Source organism: Ailuropoda melanoleuca, chromosome 17 (genome assembly GCF_002007445.2).
Source record: "Ailuropoda melanoleuca isolate Jingjing chromosome 17, ASM200744v2, whole genome shotgun sequence".
In the NCBI taxonomy this organism is placed as follows: Eukaryota; Metazoa; Chordata; class Mammalia; order Carnivora; family Ursidae; genus Ailuropoda; species Ailuropoda melanoleuca.
The window spans coordinates 1,589,450-1,610,399 of NC_048234.1; the positions used below are offsets into that span (position 1 = coordinate 1,589,450).

A 20,950-nucleotide genomic window follows, 5' to 3' on the forward strand; every position below is an offset into this window, starting at 1 on the left:
GGAGACCTTCCAGACAGTGAGGTGATTGGGTGGAGCTGGACCCCACCTTGCCCCCCAAATTCCCCGTGTCCTCTTAGGAACAGCCAGTTGGGCACGGTCGAGTGGGTCTCCCACTACCTCCCCTCGTCCCTCCCTCTCTCCTTTGTGCAGGACCCAGGGCCGTGCTGGGGGCAGAGGTGGAGCCCTGGGTAAGCTAAAGCAAAGGGAAATAAAGAGGGGTTCAAGCACTGTGAAGTGGGAGTCACGGGATGCAGAACATTCCAGAAACCAAGACCGAAGCAGTCTTAGATCTTGATCTGGGTGGTGACCGCGCTGGTACACACCTGTATAAAAATTCACTGAGCCACAGGCTTAGAATCTGTGCATTTTTACTTAGATAATCTACACCTCCGTTAAAACCCAAACCAAACCAGCACCAAGCTCCCTGTGTTTGCTATCCTTTATTGAAGGGCCCCACATCCTCACGGGACCCCAGCCAAACCAGAATCCAGACAGGTCCCCCAAATATAGCAGGAGGCCTGGAAGGGGAGGGGAATGACTTGCGATCGCGCGACGCCTCACCTCCCTGGAAACAGAAGCCCACCACAGACAGACAGACGGACAGGGGCCCGGAAGAGAACACGCCTCACCCTAGGTCCTCTCCCCTTTGCCCCAGTTGAAAAGAAAGTCAAACATTGGCTACGCAGCACCCCAGCCCCCCACCCCACCCCTAGCAGCATTTGTGGGGACCCCCCCTGCGAGGGGCGCCCCGAGGCAGCTCCCATCCTCTTCCTTCACTTTGGTTCGCTCCGGGCAACTCCGTGCGCGCTCCCTTCCTCCAGCCTCCGGCCCAGCCTCTCCCACGCCGTCCAGCACCTACTCGGACCTTCTCGCCCACCTGTCGCCTCCCTGCCCCGGGCTCCTGGGGCAGCGGCGGCTCCGGCGGCTGCTCTGCTCCCGGCTCGGCTTCCCCCTGCCCCCCGGCCGGGCTGGGCTCACACGGCGGCCCCGCTCTCCTTGAGGTCAGGGGCCGAGCGCTGGCGCCTCATGCGCGGGGGAGTGGTGTAGGGCGGGTAGCGGGGCCCCGGAGGCCGCTGCGCCGGGTACGGCTGGGGCTGCTGGGGGTAATAGTTGTGCTTTTTGGGCTGGAAGTGCTGGGGTTCGGGCTGCGCGGACCCGCCTCCCCGGGACCGGCCGCCTCCGTCCAGGGAGTTCCTGCGGGGCCGGTGGGACCTCCGAGGACTCGGGGGCCGGCGCGCGGGGGCTGCCGGAAGGGGCGCGACCTCCTCCGGGGGTTGGGGCGCCACGGGGGCCTCCCCGACCGCCGCCCCCGGCCACGATTCCCGGTGCTGGGGGTTGCTCTTAAAGGGGAAGCGCAGCTTGCAGTCGTGAGGGGGCACGAAGCGGGCGGGGGGCCGGCGCAGTCCCCCGCCCCGGCCCCCCGCGCCCTGCAGTCCCTGCAGCCGCAACTGCTCCTGCTTGAGCCAGCGCAGGCGACCCCGGCGGAAGGCGGGGTCCTCCTCCATGAGCCGCGACACCCGCTCCCAGCTGGACAGGGGCGGCGACGAGGGCCGCGCCGCTGGGGCCTGGGGCGCGCGCTCGCCGGGTGCTTCCTCCGCCGCCTCCTCCGACCCCGGGGGCGCGGCCCAGGCGGCTTCCCTGGCTTCTTCGTTCTCATCCTCGTGATCCTGGGGGTGAGAGGGCGACAGAGAAGGGCGGTGAGGAGAGCCGAGCGCTGAGCAGCTGAGGGCAGAGGGGCTGCAGAGGGGCTTGGCGACAAGGTGTCTGGGACAGAGGTCTGAGCTGATCCTGGCCTGCCACTCCCTGTGGCTGTGGTCTGCGCCCTGGCCAGTAACCTCCCTGTGTCTAGATCCTCGTGTACGTGCTGCACAGGGCCGGTGTTAGAATTAACTGCTAACCCCGTAAGCGTGTAGCTCGGGTCTGGCACCGGGCAGGCACCCGGTAAACCCTGCTGATTAAATAACGTGTCCCGGGGACGGAGCAGTCCGTGCCAACGTAAGAGAAACACCTGCCATCATTTAGGGGGAGAGACAGCTGATCAATGAATGAGAAAACACAGAGCACAGCACAAAGACTACGCTGCCGTGAGAAATCAGAAGTGTCTACTATTATCAACACAGACGATTCCCATCACAGAAGAGCAGCTGTAACGAAGGACGCGATGTGCTTTATAGAAAAGTGTACATTTGGGTGAAGAGCAGTGTAGGGAAGGGGACGGGAGCCGGGGTGAAGGTGGCTGCCACCTGGGTCCACTAAGAGGCTGTCACTGCAGCAAACACCTGGAGAAGTGGGGGGGAAGGCACTCTAGGCGCAAAGGCCTCGAGGCGGCAGGTGCCCAGCGGGATCCAGGACCAGCAAGGAGTCAACGGCAGGAGAAGGTAAGCCGTCAATAACCCCCCCCCCCCCCCCCCCCCGCCGGCCGGCTCGTGGCTGCCGGCCATGCATCAGGAAGGCAAGCGGGAACACAACACAGAGTGTCCGCCGCAAGGAACAGCAGTGAGGAGTGAGCACCGGGCATACATCAGGTGCTCAGATGTTTACTTGTTCAGTGAATCCGTGCAAGCCAGGGTTGCCCCTCAAGGGCTGTTGTCAGGGTTAGATGAGGGGTGCAGGAGGAGTGCCCAGCACGGCCGCTGCTCAGGCATCAGTCCCGGGGGGGTGGGGGGGGGTCCCCGGGGCGCACACGCACGCGCACACGCCTCCAGCGGCAACTTCAGAACTGTGCGCGTCCTACAGGGCTTCTCAAGCTCCGCTGTACCTCTGAGACCCCTGGATACCCGTTACAAACGCAGACTCGTCCCCAGACTCGAACTGAGCAGGCGCTCAGAGATCTGCATTCTCAGCCCGCGCCCCGGGACGGCGAGGCCGGGACTCGCTGACTGCACTGAGCGGAGGAACTGTACGGGGAGCGGGGGCAGGCGGAGGAGTGAGGGGGGAGGGTGCACGCGGCCGGCGCTCCGCACCTGGGTTAGCGGGATGACCCTCTCCATACGCAGCATGCGGTCCCGCAGGGCCTGCAGCTCGCGGTCCTTGCTGCTGCTCTGTAGCTTCACCTCCTGCAGGATCCCCGTCAGCTTGTCGATGTGAGCCCGCAGGTCCTCCACCTCGGCCCCGCGGGCGCCCTCCTCGCCGCCGCCGCCGCCTTCCTCCTCGCCCACCGTGTCCCACACATCCCGGGCCACGGCCCTCCAGGCGTCCCCGGGGCCCTCGGGCTTGCCGTAGGTGCGACACAGCTCCCGCATCTTGAGCGCGGCCAGGGCCTCGATCTCGGCCCGCCCGTGGCGGAAGTCGGCCAGTGCCACCTCGTAGCAGATCTCCTTCACGGCCTGCATCTTCAGGTCGGCCATGGTGGCCCAGCGGGGGTCCTTGCCCTGCAGCCGCCGCCGCTGGGGGATCTGATAGACCCTCCGAGGGGCCCTGCGCTTGCCGCTGCTGGGCAGGCCACAGCGCTTGACGATGGTTTGCACCGTGGTCGGGGGCAGCTGCTCTCGCAACGAGGAGATGAGCCGCCAGCTCTCCTCACAGGAGCGCTTGTCCGAGTCATCGCCGCTGTCCGAGTCCGCATACTGGGGCCAGAGAGAGAGAACGGGGCGGGGGGGTAAGGACATTGCCGAGCGCGCTCGACCCCCGCTGGGCTGTAGGAGGGAAGGAACGAGCCTCCCCCGCAGACACTCGCTGAGGAGTTAAGGACGCCAGGCGCGTGGACAGCGGCTGGCAGAGCGCGATGGGCAAGCAGGAGCGGTAGCTATACAGAGTCCGCGTGGCCCGCACAGAGATCGGCGCTCAGCACCGGACCGCACACTGAAGAGTAAGTCCGCTTAAACAACAATGTCAAGTCAATGACCGCACAGGCGGTACTTGGATATGGTAAAAATCAGGAAGGTCGAGTCCGGGAAGCCCTACTCGAGTGGGGGGAGGGGACTCCCTGCACCCAGTCTGCTCCCCGAGTCACCGTCCTGTCTTGTCTCCTCCTAAACACCACGGCCACCCCTCGACCCAACGCCCACTCCCTACTCTGGCTCAGACAGCGTGAACTGAAACCAGTTGGACTAAAGAACAGCCAGCCCATCTCCCGCCTCTACTGACCCGCGCCCCTCTCTGCGCCCCCCGCGCCCCCCTGGCCCTTATCATGCCACTCCGCATGCCCTCTACACGCCCCCCCACCGCCTCTCCAGTCTGTGTGTGTCCCCCATGCCCTGCCCCCCATCCAGTCCCTCTGCACGTGTGCCCCCGCACCACCCGCTCTCCCCAATCCAGTCCGTGTGTGCATGTGCCTTCGGCCCCTCCCACACCCCCTCCAGTCCCTCTGCGCTTGCGCCCCCTGCCCCTCCTGCACCCCCATCCCTCTGCACATGCGCTCCCCACCCCCATGCCCCGCCCAGCCCTCACCAGTCGCTGCTGCTCCAGCAGGAGGTCAGCCTCCTCCTTCTCCTTCCGGTACTGGTTCTCCAGGTCCTGCAGCCTGGGCGGGCGGGGGGGGGAAGAAGAGCTGTTCGGGGCTCCGGAGCCACCGCAGTGGGGTGGCCGACGGCGGGCTGGGGGACGGCCCAGAGAGCGCCCTCGCCCCGCACCTCTTCTCCATCTCCAGCTTGATGTCGATGCCCTGCTGCTCCAGCAGCTCCTTCTGGGCAAAGTTCCAGTCGACGGGCTCGGAGGGCGGCCCGGGGGGCGGGGGCACCCCTCGCTCCCGCTCCAGCCGCGCCTGCTCCGGGTGATTGAAGCGGAAAACGTGGTTCTTGCCCATCACGATCCTATTCCCTGGGGAGGGGAGCAGAGAAGGTGGGCTTGCTCCCCCACAGCACCAAATACACCCCCACGCCCACGGGGTACGGGGCCCTGCCCACAAGTCCAGGACCCCGACACCATCTCTCTCCCAGCACTCCGAGTCTGACGGTAGTCACAGTCCCTGCTGACTCTCCTCCCTGACAGCCAAACGGAATCGGGGGAGCCTGGCACCCTTTTCCTGCTTCCCCAGGGCTACAAGGGACACGGAGAGCTGAGTGCCTCATCACTTTCTGGCCCCTTCCTCCTTCACATGCTCACGCTGTCTCCTGCTTATTTCCGGCTCCCGCACGGCTTCCTCTACCTGACTTCAGCACCAGGGGCTCGGTCACCAGTCTCCCGTTGACGTAGGTCTCGGCCCCTTCACAAGGCTCCAGGGTGACCACCACTGTGCAGAGGGAGAGAGGAAATGGGGCCATTAGACCCTGGGGGAGGGGGTGACAGTCACAGACGCCCCTCTTGCAGTACCCCCAGAACACGGGCATGCACCCCCAGGCCCACCCCCCAGTACCTGTCAGGGGTGCCACGGCCCCTCTGGTGGCAGGCAGCACAGGAAAGGAAGAGCAGAAGGAGGGTTAGAGCCCCAGCTACAATTCCAGAAGCCTCTGCAGGGGCTCCCTGGTGCCCCCCATCCTCCCCAGCAGGGGCTCGGCAAAGCAGTCATTCTCCAAGGGCTGGGTCTCTCGTGTCCAGCAGCTGGCAGGCTGTGACTTGTGCACCCGCCCCCCCCGCAGATGGGCACTCCTTCCTTTCCCATGGATGCTCTCCCTGGCCTAGCCCGGGCTCCTCCCGCAGCCCCCAGCCCACTGCCTGACGCACCTTACAGACTGCCCCCTGCCTGCCCTTCCCAAGCCACAGCCAGCAGAGCACTGTGTCCACAGGACAAGATAGAGCCGACCCGACTTAAAAATCTATCGAGGTGCGCCTCAGTCCGTACACAGCCCTGGAACCTGCTGCTTGCTGGACACGGAGCACAGGGCAGCTCCCCGCCCTCCAGGAGCAGCGCCCCACCGTCACGGAACCTCGGCCGTGCCTGAGGGGAGGGCTGCTGGGCAAGCTGTCTGACCTCCGTGGCTTCTGTAAGCCGGGGTGAGTACGTCCTTCCTTACAGAATGCTTGCAAGGCTCACAGAAATCACTACGTGGACCTGAGTTCCTGTGTCCACTAAAAGTAATAAAGCAGGCAGGAAGGACTGTGGCGTGAGGCTGTGGGAGAGGAAGGCAAGCAGAGAACGCAGCTCCAGGAGCAAGAGGGCTGGTGACGGGACAGGGGGAGCCTCAGAACGCAAGCTCGAAGGCAGACTCTAATCCATCACCTCGTCACCTCGAGGGCCAGGCAGGAGGAAGGCGGTGGCAGAGGAGAGGGCTGGGGGGTGGTCATGGGGGGTACCGGTCTCTCCCTCCCTTTCCCACCATGCCCCCAAATTCATTCACTCAGTCCACAAGTACCTTGCCCCCCTACCATGTGCCAGGTGCTATTTTAGGTCCTGAAAATAACCTGGAGACACCCGGCTGTCACAGAGCTCGCTTAGCAGCTCAGACAACAAGTCAATCAGCAGATAATCTAGCGGTGCAGGGACGGCGTGACGGAGGAGGCGGGGCCTGGCGCGGGGAGCACCTTGTCCACGTCCTCGCGCCCACAGCCACCTGCACGGAGGCAGAGCTGAGAGCACAGCCTCCGAGCCGGCCACGGGGCGTCCGGATGCCGTCTGCCGGCGTCTAGCTGCGTGGTCTTGGGCGCATGTCCCAACCCCGTGAGCTGCGGTTCCCTCCCGAGCTGGAGGGTCAGGGAGAACTGTTCCTCTCCGTCCACAGCCCCGCTGTGCCGCCCAGTCCGCTCTGCGCGGCTCCCACCTCCAATCTCAATCTGCCGCACGTGACCCAACCTTTACGGCCCCCACGCTTTGGGGCCCGGAATCAGCATCTGCCTTCACGGCTGAGGAACTGTTCTGGGCCTGCCTGCCACCTCCCCAGACACACTCTGCGCTCGCAAGCGGGGGCACGCTCCGCAGGCCCTGTGTGGTTTTGGCTGTCACCTAGCACGTGGCTGGAGGTGGCCACAGAACAGGAACTCAGCAGAAGCCCACGGGGCCGACACGCTGCGTTCAGCTGCCGACCCTGACCCCCACCAAAGCCCAACGGGCACGTGTCCAAGCTCAGCAACAAGCCACACAATGGAGCCCTTCCTGATCTTACAAATGGCTGACCACAGGTGCCCCATCTCCCCGTCCCCTCCTTCAGTCTCTGAGGCCCACGCACGGGTTCAGCCGAGCGAGCGCTCCCATGTACGGCACCCTGCCTCCCTGCCCTACATTCCCAGGGCCCGGCTCCACTTGGGCCCGAGTAAACCCAAATCTAAACCCAAATCGTTCCACTTCTTAAAACAATGACTGGCCCAGGACAAAATGGCGACCTCGACACACAGCCTGGGGGCGCAGTCGGGTAAGCGTGCACTCTTGATTTCGACTCAGGTCATGATCTCAGGGTCGTGAGATCGAGCCCCATGTCGGGCTCCACGCTTGGCGTGCAGTCGGCTTAAGGTCCTCTCCCTCTGCTCCCCCCACTTGCACGCATGTGCGTATGCACTCACTCTCTTTCTCTCTCAAAAATAAATTATGATTAAAAAAACAAAAACAGAAACCACTCTGAACTGCACAAGCATCGTTTTGTCGATAAATCAGACAGACTGCCACCTTCACCCTTACGTCTTGTGATTCCTCGACGCTTTCGCTGCTACGGCCAAATTAGGGCTAAAATTCTCTGAGGGTCTTAGAGCCAGAGGGACACAGGGGCCAGGAGCCTCTGTGGTCATCGCTGGACAGAACCGGGTTTTGCAGAGATAAACTCAGATATTCCACCAAAACAAATACAGCTTTTCATAGGAAATAACCAGGGCGCTATCTGAGGCTAAAAGAACCAAGGAAGAGGGCAGGACCACCTCCTCACCAAACGTCACCCCCACGTGGGCCACGGTGCTCTGGGTCAGCCTTGGGGCCCCCGCCGCTCCCTGCCCTTTCGCTCCCAGGATAGGGACCCTCCCTGGTGTCTGTATCCAGTGTGGGATGGGGCTGCGTTCAGTGGCTGCTCTGCTCTCACCCTAAACATTACCTTCTCCATCCGGCTGAGGAATGCTCCGGAACACACAGTGCTGCTCCTGAATGAATTGCCCGGTCAGCTTGATGTCCACATCTACCTGGCCCACCCTGGGGAAGCAAGGGCCGACGTTTCCTGAGCACGTGGCGGACATCCGCCACGCCCCTCCTGAACGCAAGTTCACCCAACTCCCTAAGTCAGGCTGGAAGCGGAGGCTCAGAAAGTAAAGGAGCCTGCCCAAGGTCACACGGCCCGGCAGCGCCGAAGCTGGGATCCGAGCCCACACCCGCCTGACTCGGAAGCCCGTGTCCGACCGTGTTACGGGAGGGCAAAGGGAGCCTGGGGCGGGCCGGGCACCCTCAGCGCGGGCTCCCCCCACCCCGAGGGCTGACTACCCTGAGGGCTCCGTCCTTACCCAGGGTCATCGTCCAGGACAGCTGTACGTGCCTATGGTGGGAGAAGGGGCGCCCTCACCCCGCTGGCTCCGGGAGGTGACCTCGGAGGCCCCGAGCCCCGGGGCTCTGTTGGCGTTAGCCGGCAAAGCCACCCACCCTGCGGGCACTGCTCCGCACCGTGAGGGATGCCATGGCTAAGGACGCGGTGGTCTGGGCTTCCACCCGCTCCTCTGCCCCAGGAAATCGGGGAGCTATCCCCACAGCCAGGCTGGTCCCCGGGGGCGTCTCACCCCTCCCAAAGTGGTGGGTGCAGGGGATGGCCGCTGAGCAGCCAGGCTTGCAACTTCTCAGGAAGCCCAGGGGGCGAGCTGGGCTGCACGGGCAGCTGTCCTGAGCTCCGGGGTGTCTCCAGGAAGGTCACCGGAAAAGGGAGTCACCGGTGTGGCCGTGGGTCTGCAACCACACCGCACAGGGAGAGGCTGCCCACAGACGCGGGGCACAGGCTACCTGGTGACGCCATCTTTGATGTGGTAGAGCAGACACTCGGACATGAGCGGGTCTTCGTTCAGGTTCACCAGGTGCGGCGTCTGAGGGAGGAGGGGAGCGGTCAGAGGCGTGCCTGCTGCACCCCCACCTTGGGGAGCTCTCTCGCCCCCCGGCCCCCACTTACACACCACCTCCACACACACAAAGGGCTACAGACCGGCCCCACCCGTCCGGGTCCCCGACGGCCCCAGGTCCCCTGCGTGGGCCGAGCCATCCATGTCCTCGACAGAGACCTCAGGATCCCCTGGCCCTCGCCTCTGCCTTCCCCGTCCCCCTCTCTGTCCCCCTGCCTCCCTGTCTCATTTCCCTTCACCGTGCCACTGGCCCCGTGTGGACAGTGCAAGTGGGTGCTGGGTGAGGGGACCCCACTTCCCACCTCTCTTTGCAGCTCGAGTTTCTTAGGAACACAGACGACTTTTATAATTGAACGGTAGGAAGTATCAGCTCGATGCAAAAGCAAGTAACACCAAGAGACCTGCTGCTCACGGCAGACTCCCCGCTCTTCCCGCGGCCACCCCAGGCTGCCTCACCCGGGGCCTCCCCGACCGAACCCAGGCCGCACACCCAGCTGGCTGGTCAGGACGCTGTCCTGTACCAAGAGCCCAGCCCGTGCCGTCCCCGGAAGCACCTTTCCCGACTGCGGTTTCTCTGCCGACACCCCCGCCCGGCACAGGCACGGAACTGTGCGCAGCCCGGAGAGCCGGCCTCAGCCCTCCACCCCCTCACGGCCCTGCCGGCCAAGCCCAGGCAAGTCTCCCTCCCTTCCGTCCGCTGCCTCCTTCGGCCCTCACCGCCCAGGCCTGCCTCCTGCCCGCACGCAGCATCGCCGAGCGGGATGGTTCTCTACCCAGACCTCTCCGGCTGGCGCCCCGCGGCCGCCTGACTCGAGCCTGCTTTCACACAGGTACCCCTGGGCCTCCAGGTCAGGACCCCAGCCCACGTGTCCCAGCCCCGTCCCAGGTGCCCCCTCGCCTTCTGTGCTCCTGCCCTGTGGACGGCAGAGCACCCCGTCCAGAAGCAGGCCCCCTGCATCCCTGACCGCCCTCGGGAGCTGCTCCCAGGTTCCCTGGCCTGGAGCAGCCTCTCTCCCAGCACCCCCCACCCGGGTCAAAACCACTCACTTCCTGTTCCTCAAGGTCTGTCTCAAGTGCCACCTCATCCATAAAGCATCCGGAAGCCTTCCACCTGAACACGAGATCCCCTGCCCGCATTCTGTGAGGATTTACTGCGGCCTTTCTACCAGCCAGACCCCAGGAAGTGCAGGGGACCCACAAATGAGCCTCAGCTGGACGCTGCTGGCCCCTCGGCAGGGGAAACAGAGTCAGCTCGGGGTGGAACCCACGACAAGTGGAAAACGGACACTCCACAGAAGTTTCTGACCTTTTCAAGCCCTCCCTTAGCTCCCTCCTTCATTGTCCCTTTGTCCCCAGGGAGCTGAGTGCCACCACCTCAGGGAGGCGCTCACGGAGGGAGCTGTGAAGGACCTCTGGAGCTCAGGGAGGGGGGAGGACAGGAGGGGGACGAGGACAGAAGAAAGAGTCAGGACGGGAGCCCCGAGGCAGGAGAGCACAGCATGGCGGGGACGGCGGGGAACAGCCAGGGTCCTGGCCCATGGCTCTCTGGGAGCGCCGCGAACAGCGAGCGCAGTGCCGGCTGTGGTGGATACAATGCGGATGGGGGCGCCTACTCCAACCCTGGCACCCAACTGCCACGGCCGCCACCCTCCTCGCGGCCCACTCGCGGCCTCCCTCACCACAGCATCGGGCCTGCTCTGGGAACGGCAGACACAGATGGGCTTGCAAAGCAGAATGCCATCTATCCCTCGGGAGAGGAGACATGATTTAGGGCACTGCTCTTCCATCTTTGTTTGGCCCGGGAACCCTTTGTTCAGATGAAACTGTACCTGCGAGCCTAACACGTCAAGCAGATAAGCAGGGAGATGCTGGGGCCGAGGCTGGGGATGGGGGACCCAGAGTCTGGCCCTGCCCACCTTCCATGGCCCCCAGGAAGCAGGCCCCGAGCCAGGCAGAAATCAGTGATTTAAGACGTCCGTGGGCCCGGTGGTGGGAGTCCCGGGAAGGCTCTCCGCTCTCTTGGAGACCAACTAGCTTTTCCTGCAGGACCGGATCCCCGCCAGAGCGTTCCAGGCTAGAGCCAGCCCCACCAAACCCAGAGCCTAGCAGCTCCCCCCCCCGCAGTACCCAGGCCACTTCACGTGCAAACGCCTGCAGCCTCACCCCCTGAGCGGACACCACAGTAAGTCAGCCTAACACGCCCTCTTCACCAGCGGGCCAGCAAAGACCAGAAGGCTGACGAGGGTGCACGAACGCGGGCACTCCCTCTGCGCTCCGGGGAGTGTAAAAGGGCACGCTTGCGATCTCTGGAGGGCACTTCAGCAAAATACACCGAAATCTCCTGCAGCGACCACAGACCCCAAACCTCTACCTTTGGAAATCCGTCTTCGAGACCATAAGCCTACCCATAAGGCCACGCAGCGGAATGCGGCTTACAGTGTCAACACAAAGCCACCTAAATATCCACGGGCAAGAGGCTGGTTCAACGCAATCCCACATCCACTCTAATATTCGGACACCACGAGAAAGAACACACGGAACATGGACACCCTGCCCCTGGAGAAGCATTAGGGAGGGAACCACCACTGGTCCAGAGAAGGGCAGTGTGCAGGGACACGGGGACAAATGTGCATGGCTCACGCCTGTCTGCGCACAGACCACCCCTGGATGAACACATCAGAAACGGGCAACGGCGCAGGCACCATGGAGGGGAGGGAAGCTCTCCCTTCCACTGCACTCACTTCCTGGTACCACGTGCACGTTCTCCTATTTTTTTTTTTTTTGAAGATTTTATTTATTTATTTGACAGAGAGAGAGACAGCGAGAGAGGGAACACAAGCAGGGGGAGCAGGAGAGGAAGAAGCAGGCTCATAGCGGAGAAGCCTGATGTGGGGCTCGATCCCATAACACCGGGATCACGCCCTGAGCCGAAGGCAGACGCTTAACCGCTGTGCCACCCAGGCGCCCCGACGTGCACGTTCTCCTTACAGGAACAATTCATAACCAAACCCAACAAAGCCCGTCCGCTGGTCCCCAGGCCTTAGGAGGTGGCACTCGTCCCTGTGCAGCGTGATGCCCTCCAGGAAACATCCCCCCCATCAGGGGCACCCAGCACCCCTGCATACCTGCAAACCACATGGAGAGCCATCTGTGGGCCCTCGTCCCAGATGCAGACCACAGAGGGGCCCCCAAAGCCCTGAGGGCCCAGCCCCGGACCAGGCCCCCAGTCACCCCGGCCACACCCTCTCACTCCCTGGCTGTGCCTCAGGCTGGGCAGGACAAACCCCTCTCATGAAGTCTTGCCCGACCTTATGAGATCAGGAGGGACCTCCTTCCAATAACCGCCCACCTATTCCAGGAAGCCCCGTCCTACGCTGAGCACAGTGCACCTGACCAGGGCCCGATCCCGCGAGCTTCATGCTGTGGACAAGAGGCCAGGCCAGCTCCCCGGAAGGACCAGAAGCTCCCACTCTGCTCCACCGGGCCTCTGCGACACCCTCCGTGACACCCTCCACCCGCACACAGCCTACATCCACACTGGCAGCCTACAGCCTGCGTCCTCTCTGACTGGTCCGTGCCTGTGTCCTGCCAGCCGGTGAAGACCAAGGGCCTCTCCTGCCCCTGGGCGAGTCTGACCACTCCTGCCCCACCTCCTTCCTTCCCCTGGGCTCCCACCCCACAGCAGGCAGGCGGCAGGGGCTGGTGTGCCCGGCTCGGCCAACACGGGCCACGACGTTCAGCCTGACACTCACCCGGCTCCTGTCACCCACATCCTGTGCGACCTCCAGGGCCCATGTGCCAAACCACGTCCCTGGGAAGCGTTTCCACGTGTCTCCAGCTGCACGGACCCTCGCATCCTACAGTTCAGCGCCCGTACCCCTGCCCGTCACCCTCTCGTGAGCGCGTGTCTGACAGCGTTCCCAAGCACGTGACCCACGCACGGGGCACAAAATTCAACACGGAAGAGCACACGGTGAACACACAGCCATTGCAGCTCACCCCCAGCCTCCCACCTCTTCCCCCTGCCCCCGGAGGTAACTACTAAAGCCTGTTTCTCGTGAATCAGAGACAAATTCCATGTGAACTCACACACACACTCATACATTTGTTAACACGTGGACTCCAAGCAGTTCTTGAACCGCGCCCCCCCCCCACCGAAGTGCCCCACCCTGGCATCCATCTGCGGCCTCTAGAGCCATGGACACCTAACAAGACTGGCCGTGGGCTGACTGTCGGCAGGAGGCCGGACCACACACAGGAGGCAGTGGGCATGGGACAAACGCAGAGATCAGAATTGGGGCTCATGCCTGTCCATGGCCCCCCAACCCTCTGCTCTCACCCTTCCAGGGTCTCCTAGCCCTCAGTGGACCCTCACTCACCTTCTTTGGAGAGAAGACGCCCACAGTTCCCCCGTCCTCCCGGACGGCCACCCCCATCTCAGCCAGCAACGCTTCTCTGGAGGCAGAGAGACAAATGGTCTTATGGGGACCCGTGAGCTCCTTCCCTGCAGGGCCTGACCTCCCCTCCCTGCTGCACCCCTCCAGGGCTCCAGCTGTCAGCCTGCCCCTCGCACCTCTCCATTCTCAGGGCTTCCGTCTTACGTAGCTTCTCTTCCCATGTCTCGTTCAGCTCGGCGATAATCTTCTCCGTCTCCTGGGGGCACACGACAGGTGGGGTTCAGGGCGGTCTGGGACAGGTACCCACCATGGGGGCCATGCTGCCCCCGGGATTCCTTCCTCCTTGACTCTGGCCTTGGAGAACTAGACTCCCAGCAGCCCCCAGCCTCCCTCCCCTTGCCAGCTCCATCTGCCCACCTGCAGCCTCTCCATGGCCTCCTCGGGCCCAATCTGGGGCTCAGCATTGGGGGAGAATGAGGGTTCCAGCTCGCCGTTGTGTGTGGAGGGGTGTGAGGGTGAAGGCGGGGCTGGGGGGGACGACACAGCTGGCAGGGCACCTCCGGAACTCCCCTCGTCCACCTTCAGGCCTGACGGGGAGAAAGAGGTCAGAGGAGGCTGAGAAAGCACGGAGCTCGTCAGAGACATCGAGGTCTCAGCAGGGACCAGCCTATCAGGACTCAGGAAGACATGCGGTCAACCTTCGCCCAGCAGGGAGATCCCCTACTGCGGCCCTGACACATGGGCACCGGGTGTCCGCTTGTTCCCTTCCAGGCATGGAGAGCTCATTACTGAACAAGGCTGAGAGGTGACTCCATCAGAAAGTCCTCGGCCGCAGTGAGCCCTGATCTGCTCCACGTCACATGTGCCTTCTGGGGTAAGAGAGACCCGACTACTTTCCCTTCTGCAAGCCTCCCCCCCAGATGCAGGAGGGACATCACGTCTACCTTACCCTGCTCTTCCCAAGAACGGACACCCCCATTCTCCCCACTGTGCCCCTCGGCCCCCAACTGTCCGCGGTGGGAAGGGCCCTGGGACTAGACACCGAGTCCACATGTGATGCGGCTGGCACGGGTTACACAGCCCCTAACCAGGACACCATCCGGCGTCGGGGGGCTGAGTGTCACGTTGTAGACACCACTCCACAGGGGCACCTGGGGGGCTCAGTCGTTAAGCGTCTGCCTTTGACTTGGGTCGTGATCCCAGGGTCCTGGGGTGGAGTCCTGCATCGGGCTCCCTGCTCAGCAGGAAGCCTGCTTCTCCTTCTCCCTCTCTGCCTGCTTGTGTTCCCTCTCTCGCTGTATCTCTTTCTGTGAAATAAATAAAATCTTAAAAAAAAAAACAAACAACGAAACCACTCCACTGTTGCTTTGCTTACAGCCAGCAGAACCCGCCGGTCCATAAGACCGTCTATGGAGGCAGGTGCCCCCGCGGCCTCTCCTACGTGATTTACTCCTCGAGGCATGAACGCTGGGCTGGCCATCTATCCACGCTCCTTCACTGCCGCGGTCCTCAAGGTCCCCCTGAATCCTCACTCCCCCAGGGAATCGGTCCCCTAGCTCTGCATTGTCTGAAGGCCTGCGACGTCCCCTCTGCATATCTGCGTCCACGCCACGGGGCATAAGAGCTTCGCGGTCGGCGGGCCCTCTCCGGCCTCAGGCCCGGGCGCGGGCAGCCGAGGGACGAGGCTGGCGGGGGCGTCCCTGAGCAGCCCTCCCCTGGAGCCCTACCTCCCAGAGCGGAGGCCGACAGCCCCTGAGCCAGCAGCAGCTCCCGCAGCCGGGCCACCTCCTCCTGCAGCTCTCGGATCAGCCGGGCGTTCGGGTCCTCATTGATGACGGCGTTACAGCGGATCTGCTTGGTGCGGTCAGCGTACCTGGAGGAGGAGGGGGCGGGTGGCTGCAGCCCCAACGCCCCTGGGTCCGTGGCCTGTCTCCCTCCCTCCTCCAGACTGTCAAACACTGGGTCTGGCCGAGGCGTGGCCTGTCTCCAAGCCGGGGTCCCGAGCTGCCGGCCTCCCGGCTCCTGGCCCCTTCCCGGCCGCCCGCTCCCGCCAGAGCCTCACCTGAGTGTGCTGAGGGTCTCCTCATAGTTGATGTCTGCGGGGCTCAGCGCCGCGATCATGGCCGTGCGTGAGTTCCCACCTGCAAGATGAGTGGGGAAAGCTCACGTGGGCTAGGGCCTAAGAGCAGTCAGGCTGGGTCTCAGGGTCAGGGGTCCGACAGGGTCACCGTCCAAGATGGGGTGAAGCTACCAGTCCTGGAACTCCCCACAGAAGCTGGCAGTCAGACATGGGGAGGAGTGAGGTCAGGGACACCTCTGATGTCTTTGGAACAGATCAGCGAGAGGAGGACGAAGCCAGCGGTGGGCATTCGGTCAGAGAGGGCCGTGGCTCGCCTCAGCATCAGGACATCTTCCAAGGATGTCCCCCGGGGCGGGGGACGGTTGGGATGACCGGGGGATTTGTGATTCTAGGGGTGGCACAGGGACTCGTCAGACGTCGTCAGAGGGTCGGTGGGAGGGCGGCAGGGCCCGGAGACAGAGAGGGGAGGAGCCGCTCACCCAGATTCTCCTTGAGGAGCCACGTGAGCACAGAGTCCCTGTAAGGGATAAAATCCGGCTTCCGCTTCTTCGATTGCTGGGGGTGGAAGGGGAAGGGGTCAGGATGAGCCACCCTCTGCCCCGGTCCCAGAGCCGCTTCTCTTCCCAGTCCCCGGTCTTACCAGATCTGCCAGGGCCGAGATCACTTTCCCGAGAGTCGTCAGGGACTTATTGATGTTGGCACCTTCCTGGAAAGGCACGAGGAATGTGGGCCATGGGGGCCCCCTCCCCAACTCGGACCCGCCTCCCCCCCAGCCAGAGACCACCACCCGCAGCAGCCAGCACTGACCTCACCCGTGCCTCCTCAGCCCCCTCACCTTCAGACGCATGCCCCGGGCCCCCGAAGAGTCAGCCCGCTCGCTGCCAGCAAGGTCCACCAAACTGATCTTGCTGACCTGGGGTCGGAGGAAAGGGCAGGAGGTACTTGGGTGTGGGAGGTGGGAGGGGCAGGCAGATGAGGGGACGCCCAGCAAGGAACAGGGGCAGGTAGCCAGGGCTGGAGGAACCTCACCTTCTCTGAGTCCAGCCCCGTGAGCTGGTCGTGGCAGCGCTGTGTGAAGACGATGGTGAACACGGCATGCGAGCGGCTGCTGGTCTCGTTCATGTTGGTGGCGGCCACGGTCCTGGGGGGGAGGAAGGGACCGGTCACTGCATCCGGCCCCCCACCTGCCTGGCCTGGCTCCCTCTCCCTGTGCTCCGGCCCCCGGCCTCACCGAGCCTTGTTCCCGCAGTCCATGAGGTCAGCAATGTCTGCATAGGAGGTCACGGCCAGCTTCGACAGGTCCTGCACGTAGGGGCCCAGGATGGGATGCTCCCGGACCCGCAGAGAGCCCCGACTCTTGGGGTTTAGGAGGTCCCGCACCCGCTCACAATAGATCTCCATGTAGCTCACCTGAGTGGGAGAAGCAGGTACGAAGTGACAAGTGTGGCAAATGTACTGCGAACAAAAATTACGCTAAACTCTCCGGACGCGAAGCAGCTGACGGCATCTAGCAGACACTGAGCCCTCAGGACGCCCCAGGCGCCGTGCCGAGCACCTTGCGCATGCAGGCTCGCTGACCCGACAGCCCTGGGCGTGGGGCCGGTGACTATCATCTCGGGGGTGAACGCACTCGAGAGCAGAGAGATGAAATCACCTGCCCGAAGCCTCCGTGAGTAATGGGCGGGGCTGCAGACAGGCCTGAGGCTGCCTGAGTCCTGACGCTGCCCGTAGTCTTGCCCCCTGCTGCCCCTCCCCTGCCCGGGGCCCCCCCAAGACCCAGGCTCACCTCCACAGAATAGGAGAGCTGAGCACTCTCGTTCTTATTCACGCGAGAAAAGAGGTCCTCGCAGAGCTGGAAGGGGACACAGAGAAGCAGCTGTTCACAATGGACCTGCTGGGCCTTGGCCCAAGTGGCTCTGTTTAACCCCCACCAAACCCATGAGGTCAGGTGCTGCCGTTTTACAGATGGGAAAGCAACCTCAGAGGAGTTCACGTGTGCCCGGGGCCACCACCTACTATCCGGTGAGCCAGGAAGCAAACGCCGGCACCCTAACACCAGAGCCCATGGTCAAGGCCACTGTGCCGCAGGTCGGGAAGAATTAGTCAGCTCCCAGTTATCCACATCTACTTTCTCTACAATCACCACCCTGACTACAGTACACAAGTCTGCGGTGGAACCGCCCTCATGCATAAGTCTGAGACAAGATAACAGGGCAGCAGGTGGCAGAACCAGGCTTCAAACCCAGGATTCTCCAACAACAAGGCCATGGCTCTTCTCATAAAGCTTTGCTGCTTCCGGTGGGGGCAGAGACCCCTCCCCACGGGGCCCGGAAGTCCACGTAGCCTCCCACCCTATCTCCAGCACATCCCCTGTCCCCATAGCCTCAGAGACCCAGGTCTCTGCTCCACAGTCCGCCTTCCTCCCCGGGGGCACTGAACCTGCTCGGCCCTGGCCACCGCCCGGTAGCAGGGGCGTACCTGGGGCACGATGCCCTGCTGCCCTGGCTCCTGCCGCCCCATCATGGTGTACGACTTCCCAGCGCCGGTCTGCCCATACGCAAAGATGCACACGTTGTAGCCTTCGAAAGCGTGGAGTAACATCTCTTCTCCAATGTCCCGGTACACCTGCTGCTGAGACGCAAACTGGGGGTCCTCGGCCTGGTAAAGCAGAGGCAGAGACCGGAGAGCCCTAGGTGACTCTGTCCTCAGGGTCTAGGTCCCAACAGTCTGCCCCCGTTGCTGCTGATCAGCCAAAGGTCCTGTGCGCCCTGAGCAAACCCTGTCCGTGGTCCTAATCACCTCCGCCAGGGTCCTGTGCGGTTTCCTGCCAGACCCATCATTCCGAGGGGTCCCCCCCGCCAACCTGGTCCCAGTCACGCCGTCAGGATCCTACTCACCCCCACCCTGGGGTCCTGGCCCTCCCATACCAGTCCCAACCCATCGCACAGAGGTCCTATCTAGCCCAGCAACGCCTCCTCCCCAGGACCTAAATCCCTGTTCCTCATTGCTGAGCTCTCCCCTCACCCCAGCAACCTCACCGAAGTGTGGGACCAGTACGAGTAGTCAAAGGTGAAGCTTTTGGGGGCATCCTTGCTCTGTTTGGGATTGATGATGGCTGATAGGGCAAGAAGAGAAAAAACAAGAAGGCCGAGGTCAGGTACTCCCGACTTCTGCCCATTCCCCCACCTTGTGGGAGTCCAGGCATCCCACTCCCCACCTATGTCCTGGTTCATCTCTCCCCTTTAATACTCCCCGCCCCCCTCCAGCCACCATGGCTAATTTTGGCTTCCCAGGACCCGCCCCCCACCGGGCTGCCTCCCCGATTGGGCAATGGAGGGCTCCAGGCCAACATTCCCCCTCCCAGGGACTGGAGCGTGGAAAGGCCAGCCTGCCCCCACCCTGCCCCCGCCCTTTCAACTAGCACCTGCTGGGCACCCAGCTTAGTCCTCCTCCCGTTCGGTTCGGCCCAGCCGGCCAGGCCCGCGTGGTGGGCCTGCCTGCCCTGTCTGTGCCCGGCCAGGCCCCTGGGACTCACTCACAGGTGGTGCAGCCCTGCATGCTGACCACACACTTGGCACCCTGGCTTGTCTCACGGGCGTTGAAGGGCCGAACCCTCACTGCCACTTTCACCGAGGCGCCAGCCATGGTTCCCGACTCTCACCCTCCTTAGCTGAAGGACAGAAACAGAAGAGGTGGTCAGACCCCACCAGGGGGACCCAGACATTGCCTCGCGTCTTCTCCCAGCGTCTCCACCCCGTTCCCCAGCTACCCAGCCCCTTCAGGACCTAGCTCCTGGCCCTCTGGCCTTCCTCCCAAATGTCACTCTCCTCAGGGACGCCCAACAGTGTTCCTGCCTCTCTCCCCGGCCATAGCCCAGCTCGCAGGGACCTGGGCCATCATCCCAGAGTTACCTGGCGTCCTGGCCCCAGACCAAGGGGGCTGTATCAGCTCTGGCTGCCACCGGCCCTCGTAGGGGAAGCCCCATCCTACCCTTGGGGCCTGGCCACACCAGCTGGGGCTGTGGGGGAAACCCTGGTTGTGGGGGAAGAGTGGTTAGGAGGCACCTGTGGCTCCAGAAGTGGGTCGGGGGTTCCGCGGCTGGAGGGCAGGGGCAGGGGGTAAGGTTAGAAAAGGGGAAAGTGGCGGTCCCTCCCGAGTGGCTGAAAGCAATGTGAATCCAAGGACAGGGACCGTGATATTTTTATTCCTCGTCACTCACAAGTGTACTGGACGCCCAGACAGAGAAGAGAGAGAGAGGCTAGACAGAAAGCAGTTCAGAGAGAGGGACGCAGAGGCAAAGACACTGGCGGTGGCAAGAAGAGGGGCAGAAGAGCAATAGAAAATCACAGACACCAAGAAAGGGAGACGTACAAGACAGGAGGAGGCAAAATCCAGATCATGCTGTGGAGAAAATAAGGAAAGGAGAAAAGGAAGGAACCACAGAAGATTGCAAACACAGAAATCTTAGACAGGGAGGGCAGCTCTGGGGTGACAGCACAAAGTAGGAGCCCAGGAGAGACATGGGAGAAAACCCCAAACATAAAACCTGCCCTAAAATTCCCCCACAGTGCCAGCCAAGAAGTACAAACCAGCTCCCACCTAGAGCCCACAGCCTCCACACAGGGAGGAACAGCCCGTGGGCAAAGTTCAAGGGCTGGAGGTACAGCCCAGGCCTGGGATCCATGGACTGCCTGTGGGCCCCAAACCCCTCTCCCAGCCCCCAGTACTTCCTCCTCAGGATCCAGGACAATGGGCAGGGGAGGGTGGGGTCATCCTGTATCCATCACACCAGCCCCCAGAGCTCCTCTGTTGGGGGATCCCTGTGAAATACCTGTGTCTTTACTGGGGGACGGGGAAGCACTGGGGTCTCCCCGAAAGGAAGCAGGCAGGTCCCAGCCCCAGCCTGGGGCCAGGGCTATGGCTTCCACTGCCCTGGGGAAGGTGCCAGGCTGGAGCCCAGGAATGTGGGTTCCTGAGTGCTCACACCCTGGGAGGAGAGGCTGAGCAGCCCACGCCCACGGGCAGGAGGGTGGAGGCTGGTGAAGACAGACCAGGATGCTGGGGCCCCTTCTGTGGCCCCACAGGACCAAAGCACCCGTCCTGCTGGGCCTCACCTCCGCAGCCTTCCCAGGCAGGGCACAGGAAGGGGGACAGGGCTGGTGTGTCCCAGGACAGGAAGGGAGGAGCTCAGATCACAGAGGCTGTCAGGAAGCACAGCCCTGACCCCCCAGACCCTGCCCAGGGCAGGGACGACGACGGAGACACGCCGTGGTCACGCCGTCGCGGCTTATGGGGCTGGGAAGAGGGTGGCGAGGCCGGGGCATGGGCACGGGGGTCGGCCGGGGGCACCTGCCCGCAACCCGCCCGGTGATCCCCGCGCGGACCCGGGTCCCGGCCTGTGCGGGCGGCCATGCGGACCCGGTGCTCCCTCCCGGCCGCCCGACGGCCGCCCCGGGCCTGGCACCTCTCTGCGCCTTCGCGGGACAAACAGCACATGACCCCGGCTCCCGCGGCCGGCCGGGACCCCGGCTCCCCGCCCCCCCAGCCGGCACATTCCTCGGCGGGCGTCCCCTCCCTCCCCTGC

At 63.5% G+C, this 20,950-nt stretch overlaps 1 protein-coding gene across 2 annotated transcripts; it reads right to left on the bottom strand.

Moving 5' to 3' along the window:
• Positions 1-351: 351 nt before the first annotated feature.
• KIF1C (kinesin family member 1C) lies at positions 352-19,738 on the bottom strand. Of its 2 annotated transcripts, none has more exons than XM_034647116.1 (22): positions 19,278-19,738; positions 18,906-19,036; positions 18,405-18,481; positions 17,845-18,024; positions 17,153-17,218; positions 16,598-16,776; positions 16,396-16,507; positions 16,202-16,279; positions 16,007-16,072; positions 15,846-15,921; positions 15,349-15,427; positions 15,014-15,159; positions 13,704-13,873; positions 13,463-13,542; positions 13,269-13,344; positions 8,777-8,856; positions 7,890-7,984; positions 5,087-5,170; positions 4,572-4,758; positions 4,390-4,462; positions 2,964-3,566; positions 352-1,667 (listed from the first exon to the last, which is right to left on the bottom strand). In XM_034647116.1, the coding sequence occupies exons 2-22, from the start codon at positions 19,009-19,011 to the stop codon at positions 975-977; spliced, it is 3,306 nt and encodes a 1,101-aa protein (XP_034503007.1). In that variant the 5' UTR covers positions 19,012-19,036; positions 19,278-19,738; the 3' UTR covers positions 352-974. The 2 variants fall into 2 exon arrangements, with proteins under 2 accessions (XP_034503007.1, XP_034503008.1); XM_034647117.1 differs by having other exon boundaries at positions 18,902-19,036.
• Between the last annotated feature and the right edge of the window lie 1,212 nt (positions 19,739-20,950).